General features: G+C 44.1%; 3 protein-coding genes across 3 annotated transcripts; 2 read left to right on the plus strand and 1 right to left on the minus strand.

Moving 5' to 3' along the window:
- Window positions 1-5,830: 5,830 nt before the first annotated feature.
- MELLADRAFT_85153 (uncharacterized protein) lies at window positions 5,831-7,547 on the plus strand (the record flags this gene model as incomplete). Its single annotated transcript, XM_007408563.1, has 8 exons — window positions 5,831-5,858; window positions 5,946-6,091; window positions 6,176-6,330; window positions 6,394-6,467; window positions 6,555-6,687; window positions 6,754-6,864; window positions 6,949-7,193; window positions 7,267-7,547. 8 exons carry the CDS (start codon window positions 5,831-5,833, stop codon window positions 7,545-7,547), a joined length of 1,173 nt encoding a protein of 390 aa, XP_007408625.1.
- A 1,746-nt stretch (window positions 7,548-9,293) lies between these two features.
- Window positions 9,294-10,941, plus strand: MELLADRAFT_105313 (uncharacterized protein; the record flags this gene model as incomplete). The annotated part of the gene is made up of 8 exons (XM_007408564.1): window positions 9,294-9,499; window positions 9,521-9,601; window positions 9,711-9,720; window positions 9,792-9,813; window positions 9,933-10,065; window positions 10,140-10,250; window positions 10,334-10,578; window positions 10,664-10,941. 8 exons carry the CDS (start codon window positions 9,294-9,296, stop codon window positions 10,939-10,941), a joined length of 1,086 nt encoding a protein of 361 aa, XP_007408626.1.
- Window positions 10,942-13,879: 2,938 nt separating this feature from the next.
- On the minus strand, window positions 13,880-14,556 carry MELLADRAFT_123215 (uncharacterized protein; the record flags this gene model as incomplete). Its single annotated transcript, XM_007408796.1, has 3 exons — window positions 13,880-13,885; window positions 13,980-14,301; window positions 14,447-14,556. 3 exons carry the CDS (start codon window positions 14,554-14,556, stop codon window positions 13,880-13,882), a joined length of 438 nt encoding a protein of 145 aa, XP_007408858.1.
- Between the last annotated feature and the right edge of the window lie 301 nt (window positions 14,557-14,857).

Raw genomic sequence — 14,857 nt, forward strand, 5'->3', positions numbered from 1 at the left:
ATTTGCCGTTAATGACCATCTAGATTGGATGAATGCTTTGTGGTTGGTCAGTTGTTGAAGTGATTGTGGCACTCTGTGCCGAATGCAAACCAGAGTTTTTTGGAAGCTGAACGCGGTCGGAAAGCGCGATGACAGCAGCGTCGCGCACAGGATCAGTTTTGGATTCTACGACGAGTGTCCACTTTTTGGCCAACTTGCACGGGATATGACCCAATGTGAACCCATAGCTTGATCATCAATTTGAGAAATGTCCTTTGAAGCTTGACTACCGGGGGCAGGTAGGTGATCTTTGCGGTCTGACGATTCACCTTCGGTACTCATCAAATGATTTGACTATCTTACGATAGTATGAGCATTCAGAATTCAAGTTGGAACTAGAAGCTCCGCCAGGCGTGATATCCATAGGTCTGTCTTCGAGCATTTCTTCCGTATCGTTCGTCCCGGGAACAGCTGATCGTCGTTAAGGAACATCGAACCCAAGTGAACAAAGCTCGTCCAGTCGAGCAAAGATCACTGTCTTCCAAGTTCCAACCCACATACCTTGCATTTTCGATAGAGAATGTAGTCGAATGAGGTACTTCGGTTTCCGACGAACTTGATGCCCATCTCGAGAAGAGTGACATCTGTGTTCATCGATACATATGTGAAGTTTATAGGTTCACGCATTCGGGTAGGGCTATGACCCGGCAACGAGGCTGCAGGGCCGGGCCCAGGGCCGGCCTCGGCCCTGGGAGTCTCCAGAGAGCTGCCGGGCATCATAGGGCTGGCCCTGGGTCGGGCCAGCCTTATTTGGGAGCTACTTTGAGAGCTTGAAGGTCCGCTTGACTATTACTCAAGCAAAGAACCACCTAACAGGCTAACACAAAAAACAAACTAAAGAAAAAGAAAAAACAACGAGTGTAAAGAAAAAAAACATCACAAACAGGGAAACATAAGAAACAAGTTGACAACTGAGAATGAACGAGTGTATGGAAAGAAAACATTTTTATAATTGGAATAGAAACATTGTAATAGATTTCATTGTAATAGATTTACTTGGATGACAAAACAATCTCCCATGACTTAAGACAGATTTGTGCTTCAAAGTTTTGATTTGTCATAGACGCTCGATAATCCGACATAACTCGTGAACCAGCAGAAAAGATCCGTTCAGAAGGCGCACCTGAAGCAGGAATGGCCAGCATATACATAGCCATACGAGCTAGAACTGGCCAGTTAGATTGGTTGGTTTTCCAAAAGACTAAGATATCGGTTCGCTCATCCACAAGTGGGGCAAGAAGGTACTCCTTCACTTCGTCTTCAAGTTGAATGAACTTGCGTCGTTTGATAAAGTGATGTGGTCGGTCATCATCGTCATCGCGGACAGGTTCCGATTGAACAATCTCGATATCAGGATCTTGAGGAAGTTTGAATTTACGTGCTTGCTCGGTAAAGTAATCGATAAGTTGGTCTTTGTCAAAAGCAAGTTCTTCTAAAGTAAATGCAGTAACAGCATTGAGCTTTTGGCGAGGGTCGAGAATCGGGGCACATATATAAACAGGCTTCTTCAAAGCCAACGTGGAGTATCGGACCAATTTCTTGACCATAGGAAGGATGGCTGCCTTCAAGTTGGTACACTCAGACGTGCCCCATGCCTATGTTTGGTAAAAAGATATTGTATAAATATAAAGTGATTAATTATGAAAAGAACAGGAAAACTTACTTTTTCAAGCTTTTCAACAAGCCATTGATAGTCAGGCATTGCTCGTGAGAAAGTGGGATAGTCATCGCCTTTGATTTCCTTGATCATGATTGCAAGAGGTCGGAGAAACTTGACTAAGCTGCCCACCAACATCCATTCGTCTTCGGTCAGGAGGTAAGGCTCCAAAGATTCATTTATGTTACAATAGTACTGAAGGACCTTCTTGAGTTCAAAGAAACGCTTGAGAGAGTAGAAGGTAGACGACCATCGAGTGGAAACCTCGTGGATGAGTCCGACTTTTCGAGGCTGTGATGAAGTCGCAATACATTGGTCAAGAGCCTGTTTGAGCTGAGTGCTCAATCGGACTCGTTTGTGAAACCCGCGAATTCGAGTTAGGATTGAGTGGACTTCAAGATGCGGGGTAGGTTTGATTAGAGAAAGGGTACCATCAGGAATTTTGTTTTCTTGAGGAAGTTGAGGATCTAATGCACTAAGAGGATCGGGGGGGGCCTTGCTGTCAAAGATGGAGATACCGGCTTTGGCGACTAGATTGATAACGTGGGCGACACAGCCGTGAAGATTCTTTTCATGATTGAAGTGAGGTATGAGAATGTGAAGCTCTCGGGCCATGGTGATATTATTTGAAGCGTTGTCAGCAGTAATACAGTAGAGCTTATTGGTGATATTAAACTGATCTAAGGTGTGCTTGACCAAGGAAGCAATGTTTTTACCAGTATGAGAACCATCGATTTCCTTCAAACCTAGAACAACTGATTTCATAACAAAGTCATCGCTCATCCAGTGCGCCGTGATTCCTAACATTGGTACACTTCGAGGTGAGGTCCACGCATCACAAGTGATGCTGATAAAATTGACCGAAGAGAAAAGATGACTCAAACAAATTCGAGCAAGACGGAATTGGGCAATGATGCCATTGGTAATGGCAGTTTGCTTTGACAGGATTGGCAAAACAGCAGGGTTAATCCAGGATACAAGCTCGCGGAACTCCGGCGCATCCACAAGCGATACTGCGAGCTCTCGATTGACGATAAGACGGATGATAGCGTTGGTGAGGTTTTTCCTGTTGAGAGGTCCAAACTAAAAAAAAACGAGATCAGTCAAAGATACAAAGAGGAAACATCAAAAGAAAAGAAGTGAAAACTTACATTGGAATTCTTACCAGTAGCAGGGAAGGATGTAAGTGTTTGTTGTGAGGTGTCGATCGGAGGTTCAATACGATGAGCACGGGAGAGGTGGCGGGCCATTGATCTGGTACTGGAGCTTTTATCGATAGCGATCTACTCATTACACACAACCACAGGCGCCTCTTCTAAGTCCGGACTCGGAGGCTTGTCGATGAAGCCTTTGTTGGCACGGCAGACGTTCTTGACGGTTTTGTCGGGGAGCGTGACAGTCGAAAAGTACTGCCACACCCAAGAAGTACGGTTTGTGGCAGTATCTTCGGATTCGGCTGCACTAGCAGCAGCTGAGACCGAGTCAGATGGCGTGATCGAAGTTGTGCTGGAGGTGGTGGACATGGTGTTTAAATTGGTGACTTGAAGACTTTGGCGAGACATGGTGATCGAAGAAGATGGGTATGGGGCCTGGGGTATGGTATACTGTATGGGTAAAGGGTACTGGAGTGGGGTTAAGGTGGAAAGAGGTTGGAACTCGCCTTTCACCCTTTGTTTAACGGGATTTTAAGCGCCGGCCCCGGCCCTGAGTGGCCCTGACACAGGGCCTTTGTCTGTATCATTAGGTTAGGGCTACATGCTCGGGCCTGGCAACAAGTTGGTTCTGGAAACCCTCGGGCAGACTCGGCCGGGCAGGGCCAAGGTCGGGTCATAGCCCTAATTCGGAGCGTGTTGCGGCTGACAGTCGACACCCCATCTCCTTAACCTAATCGCCCAAGTATTTACACTGCAATACTCTTGCGCGCAATTCGACAGAGCACGTCAAGTCACCTTCAAGATCAGTCTCAAGATCAGCTTTGAGGACACCATCAATTGGCCTGGTGTGCGTATTGCCAAGGAAAAGAAGGCCACATCCACTGTGTTCAACTTCAAAGACCTGCTTGACAGGTTGGGCTGTTCATGACAATGTGCTCATTAGCAAAAGCTTGAACATCATGCTCTGCTGTGGAGATGCGGTTGGAGATATCAAAAATAGTATGAAAGAAGTGGTATTGACCAGCGACCTGGCTAAGGACTTGATATGAAAGTTGCGTGTTGGGGAGATAAATATTGGTCTCACCTTGCTTTTGGACATAGGAAGTTGACCTCTTGTTTGGTCACTCAAAGATCACGTACAGGCAATCTAGTTATCAAAGCCCACAAAAACAAGTTTTTGGATAGAAGGAGGCACAAATTTGTGAACAGGACCAACCCATGACCTGTCTCTTTTCAGTTGATCTCCAAAAAGTAGGTGAAGAATATTTTACTTTGCAAGAGACACCTTCCATATCAAGTCCTCCACCAGTGGTTGGTCAAGACCATTTCTGTCATGCATGTTTTGATATTTCAAATCACCTCTTCACGCCAGAGCTTGATTTTTTCAAGGTATTGCCAATGACGCGCATCTTGATGACACATTCCAACCTAATACACAGGCGTTTGGCGTTGACTACACTGATCTTATTGGATAGAGCCTTCGTTGCACTGTCTATACAAACAATTGACTAGCCAATGTTTTCCTTGAAGCCACTCTTGAACCAGGTCTTGATGGTCATTGTATCCTCTTTGTCAGATCACAAATGAGGAGTGTCCAGATTCTCGAGCAAATTCCCGCTGGACTGATGAGCTGGCGTTGCGGGTCCACTTGTAGCTTTGGTAGTTTTCTTGAAATACTCAAGATCAATGACCTTGAACAGGAATCAAAACACTGAATTTCATACATCTATCCGTCCGTCCATATTATTGGCTTTGGACAACATGATTTGTGCAGATAAAGATATGTGATCGGTGATTCAAAAAGAGAGTTCGGGTCAAAATCAAAAGACGATATTGATTGAGAGCAACTGTGATTCGAAATACTCTGAATGAAACGAGTCCAATTTGAGACAGATACAGGTGACAGAAAACAACCATCAATTTCAAGGGGACTGGCCGGGTGTAAATCAGACATGCAAGGCCGGTCTCGCAGGGGTCAGGGTCCCTTTCTGGATACGAGTTGTTGCGGGATCTTGACTTGAGAATGCGCTGGCTTGATATAGGAAGCCATGGGGATTTGAAGATGGATTGAAAATCCCTGCCTACGATTGGGCCATCTTAATCGTCTCGGCGAACACCTTGAGCTAGGTTTTTGAACTATTTCGCTGGCTGCCGCGGCGCGTTTTTTCTCTGAGAAAATCGCATCTTTTGTCGGAGCAGCTTTTGGGTACTTTGCTGTGATGATCCTATGAAGTGAGATAGTGGCAAGCTTCCAGCTCCGATGTGTAGCACCATGGGGTGACCATGACTTGCAACTTCAAGCAATAAATCGAAGTTGAGCCCCGTACGCTTCGGGAAGTGCGGATTACAATATGGGCACAACAAGCCCCAATTTTCAATTGATCCTTTTCCGTGACTGGAAATTTTTCACTGCGACCTGTTTGACTTGTGCTCTACAATAAGCTAATCTCTTGTTCATTTGTCTGAATCGTCGGATTTTGGTCGGCTATTTACAACTCAGATAAGATGGTCAAAGTCAAACATCACGCCTTTTACTCCGCACTCTTAAAGGGGTTGCCACTTCGTAAAGGTGAATTTTAATTTTGATCGCGCTGCTTCGAATCAATTTTTGAAAACCTGATAGCTCAAGAAATTGAACAACACATATTTGTACATGAGCAGTCAACCCATTCATTGCAAAATTGGAATGGAACAAGTCCCTATGAGGAGATTCAATCTGGCTATTCATGAGGCGGGGAATATCGACACAGACAATGATACTGTTCCACCTTATGACGAGGGAAACGGTCTTCCACCTTATGACGGAGGATTCCAGGCTTGGCGGTTCTTGTTAATTGCTTTCATGGTCGAAGGTGCCGTATTCGGTAATAAAGATCTCATAATCCTTCTATCCAAAAGAAAACACAAATAACCCGATGCGATTTCAAAAGGTCCGCCGATTTCTTTTGGGGTATTTTTGGACTATTCACCTTATTCGGACATGAACAAATCTCTGGCTGCCTTCATAGGTTAGTGAGCAAAGATCAATAAAAATACTCATCTCATTTCCCTGAGCTGAAGATCAATGACTGACTCCACAATCATTGAACAAACAGGGACTTTGTGTAGCGGTATCCTTTATTGCTTTGGAGCAGTCTTGACCCCGCTAATGGACAAGTACCCGTGGATCATCAAATGGGGGCCGACGCTGGGCACCATAACTTGTTCAGCTTCTTGTTTGATCGCAGGATACTCCAGCAAGGTGGGAAACATCATTTCATCTCATAATCCTCGGAGGATGTGTGGCTCAACTTTGTCACATACCAAATGTTTCCACATTCAAAAGCCTTGGCAACTCGTATTATCACAAGGCTTTTTATACGGTTTTGGGGGAGGTGATTTTATATCTATCATAACTGACAATGCAATTCGAAATAGAAAACTTACACAGCCTTGTTTTTTGTGGTCGGATGATCACGTGCCGATTGTAGCATTACTCTAGTAAGCATAGAGGTACTGATCTAAACCAAGTCAGCCCTATCTATGACTCAGTTCTTTGGTTAGCTATCCAGCTTTTGTCTTTTTGGCGGAATGGTGGGTCGACCGACGGGGACTAGCTGGAGGCATAATGTTTTCAGGTTGATTGATAAGATTGAATCTCTATTTCAAAGTGAAGATATGATATTGGTATCGATGAGTTATTCATACTGACCTATTCTGTATAGGAGCTTCGGTATTTGGCCTTTTATACCCACCAGTCCTAGAATGGTCTTTGAAGAACTACGGAACTGCTATCACATATCGAGCATTTGCAGTATTTTGGTTGATCATAGTTTTACCAATGATGCCATTCTTTCAGTGAGATAAAGATCCTTACATTTTTGCCGAATCTTTTTCTGAACCGCCACGTCTTTGCTTAACCAGTGGTAGATTACCTATGGCTCACAGAAGGAATCCTCAAAAGTCATCTATGACTCGCTATCTCAAAACCCCACTGTTTTGGGCATTCATGTTAGTGACGCTTATTCAAAGCCTGTGAGTACGTTTTCGGCCATGATGTATTCAGGTATGGTTGGGTTCACGAGGCTGATGGATTCTTTGCTTTTGATGTCTCTGTAGGGCGTTTTTTGTGCCATCATTATATATGCCGGCCTATGCAACTATAAAGGGTCTTCCAGGAGGACTTATTTTAGCTCTATACTCAGGTGCATGTATATTCGGGCAGCTGCTAGTTGGCACTGTCAGTGACCACTTCGACAGCAGCTGGTTAATTGGTATCACCTCGATATGCAGCGGTATAAGTATACTTGGGTTGTGGGGCCACTGTAACGGTTTTGCAATGCTTGCCAGCTTTGCTCTCATTTGTGAGCTTATATCTCTGATGGGTTTATTTCAAATTATTCACAAATTCAAGCTCTGATGTTGTTTTTGAACAAGTAGATGGCCTCAGTGCTGGTGGATTCTCGTGTCTTTGGCAGCGTTTTGCGATGCGTGTAGCTCCCTCAGAACAAAAGTCTAGTAACCTGATTTCCTTTTTTGCAATTTCCCGCGGGATTGCAAATGTCTTGACTGGGCCAATCGCAGGTGCCTTGGTTCAAAACAGCTCATCGGCCGTGGAAGGTTATCAAACATTGGTCAATTATAGTGGGACTTTGATGTTGTTATCCTCGATTGGAGTCGGAATCCGATTATTATACACCACCAAGAACGTATCTTAGTCAATCAGCGGTCACTGCCTTTTAGATGGGGCAAAACACTGTGACCATCTGTATGCCATTCGAGTCATTGCTTAGGGGAAGAACTTGTATAGAGAAAGAATTTTCAAAGCTTTTGGGATCAAAAGGCCACAGATTTTTTCATCGACAATAAAAATATACTTTTTGAATTCACATACTCAGAATCTGCTGATGTTCAAAGGGGTCGTGTATAGAAAACGTATATTATTTTGTCTATAGAGAAATATTGTCTTGATACTGAGAATGAATGCCTTTCTAGGCTTGTCAAAATTTTCCAAGAGGAACCGACCTACCACAGGATCTGATAAGCTGGGCGTTATCGATGTCTCTAAACACACCAAAAGACAACCCAATTCCAATAGTTAATTGATACCATGTTATGCTGAATACAGAAAGAACTGATCTTATCATTTGAGATGAATCGCCTGAGTGAGGATTGGGATGATGAGAAAACTTTCAACAAATTTGTTCAAGTTCCTTGCATAAAATCGCGCTTCTGATCACTAATTTTTGTACTACAGACTAGGTAGACAAAACAAAGACCGGTTATTGGCACACTGCGGAGTGCCATTATTTCAAACTACCGCCCACGAAGAAGCGTAGACTTAAATTTTTACTCATTGAAGTGCGATTGGATTTTACATTCGAGCCATCTTAAACTGCCGATTGAGTGTAAAATATTATGTAACTCATGATGGTCTTGTCCTGTCTTGGCCTCAAGGCTTGAATCGCTATATACAGGGATTGCTGTGATGGATCATCTACATATCCTACTTGAGCCCCGCACGCTTCACTGAGCTCGATGAAGTGGGCGCACCCAGGCCGATTGAGTAACTAGCAAATGGTCTCCTGTCCATGGTATTTTTAGGGTCTCGATTTCATTCGATGCCTCAAAGTCATTCGCCAAGCTCTCCACAGCCCCCTTTAAGCGGACAATGTTCTCCGTTTGCATGGCCGGTCTTAATCCAAAAGGTTTCATACCAAGTTTTCAATTGGTTCTACTCCGTGACTGGAAAGGTGTTTCCTGCGACCTGTTTTACTTCTGCCTTATGATAGTTCATCTCGTTTTCATGTGTTTGACTCACCAGATTCTGGTTGATTATCTATTTAGATAAGAAGATGGTCAGAGTAAAGAATGTTATCGTTTACTCCGTATTCTCAAAGGGTTTTCCAGCTCTCAATCGCGAATCTTCATCTTAATCGCGGTCCTTCGAGCAATTTGTCACATTCCTAGAAAGCTCAAAGAATTATACAAAACATATTCCTTGAGCATTTCACCCCCCATTGCAAGATCGAAATGGATCAAGTCAGTATGAAGAGATTCAATAAGACTGTTGATGAGTTGGGTAATATCAGCACTGAAAATGGTACCTGTCCACCGTATGAAGAAAGAGAAGAAGGAAACACCCTTCCATCACATGATGGTGGATTTCAGGCTTGGAGGTTTTTATTCATTGCATTTATGATCGAAGGTGCCGTATTTGGTATATAATGATTTCTTTTAAAATGCCTCTATAGAAAGAAGGACAAAATAAACGTCTCTGAGTGCTCTCAAATTTTAATTTGATTTGAAAGGTCCACCAATCTCTTTTGGTGTGTTTCTGGACTACCCTCCTTATTCGGACATGAACAAGTCGTTAGCGGCCTTCATAGGTATGTCTTCAAGATTGATAGTATAACTCATTTTATCTCCCCTGAGCTTCACTCATTTCCTGATCTATTGGATAAATGACTGAATTCGGCGGTATCGGACGTACAGGGACTTTGTGTAGTGGTATCCTTTATTGCTTTGGAGCAGTCCTAACCCCATTAATGGACAAGCACCCATGGATCACCAAATGGGGACCGACACTAGGTACCATAATTTGTTCAGCGTCTTGTTTGGCTGCAGGATACTCAAGCAAGGTAGGAAAACTACATGATCTGATAATCCGGTAAACACCCTTGGCTGACAGCATGATATGCCGAATGTTTACGTATTTAATAGCCTTGGCAACTTATATTGTCACAAGGCTTGATGTACGGATTTGGGGGCTGTGAGTCTATAACAACTCTTCATACCTGGTCGTCAGTCAGTGTACTTCAAAACAAAAGCTGAAACAATCATCTATTATTCTGGTTGTTTTGATTGCATTCAATTTCTAGCATTACTCTAGTAAGTAGCAACATGCTATTCTAAACCTAGCAGACTTTGTTAATGAATATATTTTTCTGTTAGCTATCCAGGTTTTGCCTTTTTGGCGGAATGGTGGGTCGAAAGACGAGGTTTCGCTGGAAGTGTCATGTTCTCGGGCAAGGATCCCAACTCATTTCAAGAGTGAAAACATGATGCTGACATCAAAAACTTTACTAATCAAATTTGCACAGGAGCTTCTGCATTTGGTCTCGTATACCCACCAGTATTGGAATGGTCTTTGAAGAAATACGGAAGTGCTATCACATATAGAGCATTCGCAGTATTTTGGCTTGTTGTAATTTTACCAATGATCCCATTCTTTCAGTAAGATAAAAGTCCTTACAATTTTTGTGGTGGTTGTTGACCCCTTCTGTTTTGCTACATTTTGCCTTAATCAGTGGTAGACTACCAATGGCTCACAGGAGAAATCCTCAAAACCTATTTATGTCTCGTTATCTCAAAAGACCACTTTTTTGGGCTTTCATGTTGGTGACCCTTATTCAAAGCCTGTGAGTATCTTCATTCTCTTTAGTATTGAGGTCCAATTCTTTTACATAGATTGAGAAGAAAACTTGAAATTTCATATTTATAGGGCTTTCTTTGTACCATCATTATATATGCCAGCCTACGCAACTATCAAAGGACTTCCAGGAGGAATGGTTTTAGCTCTATACTCAGGTGCAAGTATATTTGGGCAGTTACTAGTTGGCACTATCAGTGACCACTTCGACAGCAGCTGGTTAATTGGTATCACCTCGATGTGTAGTGGTATCAGTATACTGGGTTTATGGGGCCACTGTAACGGTTTTCCAATGCTTGCCAGCTTTGCCGTCATCTGTGCGTGTGTTTCTTTTCCATTCATTTCACAGGATTCATAGAGCTTAAACTCAAAGTTCCCTCTCTTCGGGGTTGAAAAAATCAGATGGTCTAAGTGCTGGAGGATTCTCGTGTCTTTGGCAGCGTTTTGCAATGCTTGTAGCTCCCTCAGAACCAAAGGCTGGTAACCTAATTTCATTCTTTGCAACTTCACGTGGGATCGCGAACGTCTTAACCGGACCGATTGCGGGAGCCTTGGTACAAAACAGTTCATCAGCGGTACAAGGTTATCAAACCTTGGTATATTATAGTGGAACGCTGATGTTAATATCTTCTATTGGAGTTGGTATCAGAGTATTATACACCACCAAGGAAAATTTGTAGTCCTTCAGTTTTTTACAATGTTTTTTTGGATGGAAGAATTCACCTGGACCATCTGTTTTGTATTTTGGGTTATTGCTTATTGAAAGACTTTGTATATATAAAAAGTATATTTCAATCAAGTTGGAATGGGAAGATTTATTCACACAATAAACTGGTCCTGGCAGGAATGCAGAAGTGAGTCTACTCAGACTCACTCACTCGGGCGCCCGCGCTTGGTACTCAAGTTGAGTACCGAAGTACAGATTTACACATAGAGTACAGATACTCCCACGGTAATTTTCGGCAGAGTACGCAAGGAGGATGGGACTCATTATGGCCCGGTCGAAGAGTACTAACAAAGTGAGTTTACTCACCAAATGAGTAGACTCACTCGGATGTGTACTCACCGCGAGTACACTGCGAGTACTCACATTTAAAAAAATTGCCAGTCCTCATTATAAATGTGGACTGTCAAGATAACTTTTGATCATTCATTGGCTCCACAGTTCAACCACCCTATGAGAGTCAAGAGCTTACAAGACTGGCGGTATTTGATAAGGTAAATAAAGAAATCATGAAATACAATTCGGAACAAATTGGTTCTTATGATGATCGGGGATATTTCATGAAAGAGTTGAAGACAATTTCACCGATTTAAACAAAGCCAAAAGTGACACCCTTCTTTCAACCCATGGCATCAACTTCAACTGTAGCCTGGTCATTGCCGAGCCAATGACGGAGAAGGACAAGGTGACAGATGGTATCGGTGTAAAGTCGGCCTCGCGATGGCACGGCAATGTTTCCTGAGATTGAGAAAACCCGTTCAACCGAGGCCGCTGCTGCGGCTATGGTGAGATGTTGGAGGGCAATCCGGGCTAACACCGGCAGGGCGCCGGTGGTTGACATACGCTACACAGAGTGAACAAAATCATGTCAGTTGTTGATTTGATGCCAAAAATAAATCAAAATCGAGCTCCTAACACTTACAGTCCAAAATTGGCCAATCGTTTCGCCAGGCAGGACTGGATCTTCCCGAAGGAAGTATCGGTCAAGTTCGTCGAGTGACCGAGTGGCGTTGGTGGACGACGGAATGGCAGTGGTGCCCAAAATCGAGTAGATCTCGTCCAAGTTGTCGAGTTCAGGGTCATGTTCAGCAGGAGGGGTCGATTGTTGAGAAGAGCTAGGTGTTTCTTTGGGTTTCCAAAGGTTATACTCATCACGCAGCTGTTTCTTGGCTGAGGTGGCCACCCCGTCACGATCAATGTGGCCTTCAAAAATCTTGTCCCTAAAACGTGGATCAAGCAGAGTAGACACCAAAGTTTGGGCATTGCCCTCTTCACGAGCCAAATACTTGATGAGCTTCAACTCAGCGCGACGGCAAGCCATCCCCCAATTGCCAAGCACTTGCATATGCTTACGCAACACCTTTTGAATTGCCCAGAGCACCGGTAGGACCTTGTGTTTTGTGGGATCGTTGGATTGAAAGATTTGTGTCGCACGTTCAAACATCTCAAGCACTGGAAGCAAGTATTCAATAGTTGACCAATCGGTTTTCGAGATGGCCAATTTTTTTCGTTTTGGGTCATTGGTGTAGAGAGTCAGCAATTTTTTGAGAAGCAAAGACCGTTGTACCTGTTAAGACACGCATTGGTGTTAGCGCATGAGTATGAAGAGATTTCGATCGATGAAGCCAATGTAAAAACACTCACTACATAATAGAAGTAGTTCCACCGGGTGGGAGGGCAGCTCATAGGGAGAAGTTCCGGGTCATTTACGCTTTCTCGGATCTTGATGAAGGCCTCGAGTTCTTGAGGACTCTTGCGGATGTGAGTATCCAAAGCTCTAATCCGGCTTACGACAGTCGACTTCTTACGGGTGGAAGGTTCCACGGTGGGTGATTCCTCAGGCTGGGTTTGAGTTGCTTCGGTTTCGACTGACTCTTGCGCTGCCTCCATGTCATAGGTTGCTTGGACAATGTCGAAATCGTTTTGGGTTGGGTCGAGTTCTTCTGACTGAGAGTCGAGGTCCATCAGGATAGGTTCTTCCGGTTCGAAAGCTTGTCGGGGTTCGGCCATTCCAGAGTCCTCGTAAGCAGCGATATTGGCATCAGTCAACTCGCCCATCCCATCGAGGAAATCTTTGGCGACTAGGTTGATTACATGGCACATGCACCCATGAAACCGGGATGCAAAAGGCCAGCTAGTCCCCAACTCGGCGTATCAATCGCTCAAGTAACGCACCATGGAGCGGTTGGAGGAAGCGTTGTCACCGGTAACTGAGTAATGTTTCTGAACCGCTCCCACGTGTTCAAGAGCATTCCAATAGACTTGAGCCAAATTTTCGCCGGTATGTTTGCCTTGCAGGGTCTGAAACAAAAGGAAAAGCAAGCAAAACACAGTTGAGTAAGATCAAGAGGTGAAATCGGGAAAAACCATAAACGCAAGAGACATAAAGACAGTTACTGACCTTGAATGCAAGTAGCCGTCGGCAAAACTTGCCCTGAGAGTTAAAGAAGAATCCGTTAATTGCCATGTATGTGTGAGAAAAATCCGCGCTCGTCCAGCAGTCGGTGGCCGTGGAAATAGATCCAGGCACATGAGAGATCTCTTCGATAAGTTGTTTTTCCAGTTCGTAGAATAAGGCTTCCAAATCTGCCTTGAGAGTCATTCGACCAGGCCATGGGAAGGACGGGCAGATCACCCGTAAAGCTTTCTCCATCAAAACACCCTCAAAGACCGAGAAAGGAAGGTTTTTGGATATTACCGCGCCAATAAGAATTGTAAAATAAAATTTAAACATCATTAGTCAGTGACAAATCCGGGTGATCAGATGGGACAAGGTGGTTGAATACTTACGGGCAGTGAAGACAGTAGTAGACCTTGGCTTCATCACCTTTGCCACTTCCATTGGCGGGTCCAGGAGCCGCCTCCGGTTCCTATAATTGGGTTATATGTCAATGTCAATGCTAAACATTGATAAACAAGGATTTCGGACTCAAAAATAGAAGGACTTGCATCATAATACAAGTAGACATCGGACCGGTGGGGATTCGACCTCACAGGGGAGTCATCAACATAGACCTTTTGGTCGGTGGCCTCGCGCGTCACGAGATGTCCAGGTCCATACTGATGGGCTTGCCCATGGTTTGTAGCCAAAATGACGCCTGAGGCTCCACCCACAGCTCGAGAGGTGGTGGACGCTCGAGGTGCCAAAGTGCCATTCGAAGTTTCACGGGACAAAGTCGTAAGACGAGCACTAGAGGTATTGCGAGGAGTTGGAGCTGCTGCGGTTCCCACACGGGCGTAGGGAGATCGCACTGCTGGAGGAGTTTGGGGTGTAATTCTAGGTCTAGGCATGGTGTGTTTGAGAAAGTGTGACGGGCTAGTTTTGAAAGAAAGGGAAGATAGAAAGGTAACAGGGATAGATATAAATCTAGGTCAGAAGTCAGAGATCGATGGATAGAAAGACTTGAGGGGGAGATGGAAAAGGAAGACAACATATATAATATAGAAATGTTGCTGCTCACCAAAGGTCCAATTCCCATTCAAGATCTCCAATATTCATTATATCGGAGTTGACCCACGAAAGCGCTGGTAGCCATAACTCAATGTGGCGAAATGCCAATTGCTGAGCCATTGGCTAATACCTCAATCGTAGGATTGTTTGGCGATTAATTGGCCAGCCACCGTTAGATCGAGCGTGGTCCACAGTTGAAATTGATTGATGGATTGGGTGTGAGGAGAGGATTGGGTGTCGAATGGCTGAATGAAAGCTGAAAGGGAAAGATATAGTGCTTGAAGGTGGTCATCAATCGTAAGCCAACGATATCTTAGGGCGCCGAAGGATATCCTACCGTAGTTGACTTGTCGTGACCTTGTTTGGATGAGTATATAAGTGAGTATACTCATCCAAATATTGTGGGCGCTGAAAGAGGGCT

The sequence above is a fragment of the Melampsora larici-populina genome (assembly GCF_000204055.1).
Source record: "Melampsora larici-populina 98AG31 unplaced genomic scaffold MELLAscaffold_13, whole genome shotgun sequence".
NCBI classification, from domain to species: domain Eukaryota; kingdom Fungi; phylum Basidiomycota; class Pucciniomycetes; order Pucciniales; family Melampsoraceae; genus Melampsora; species Melampsora laricis-populina.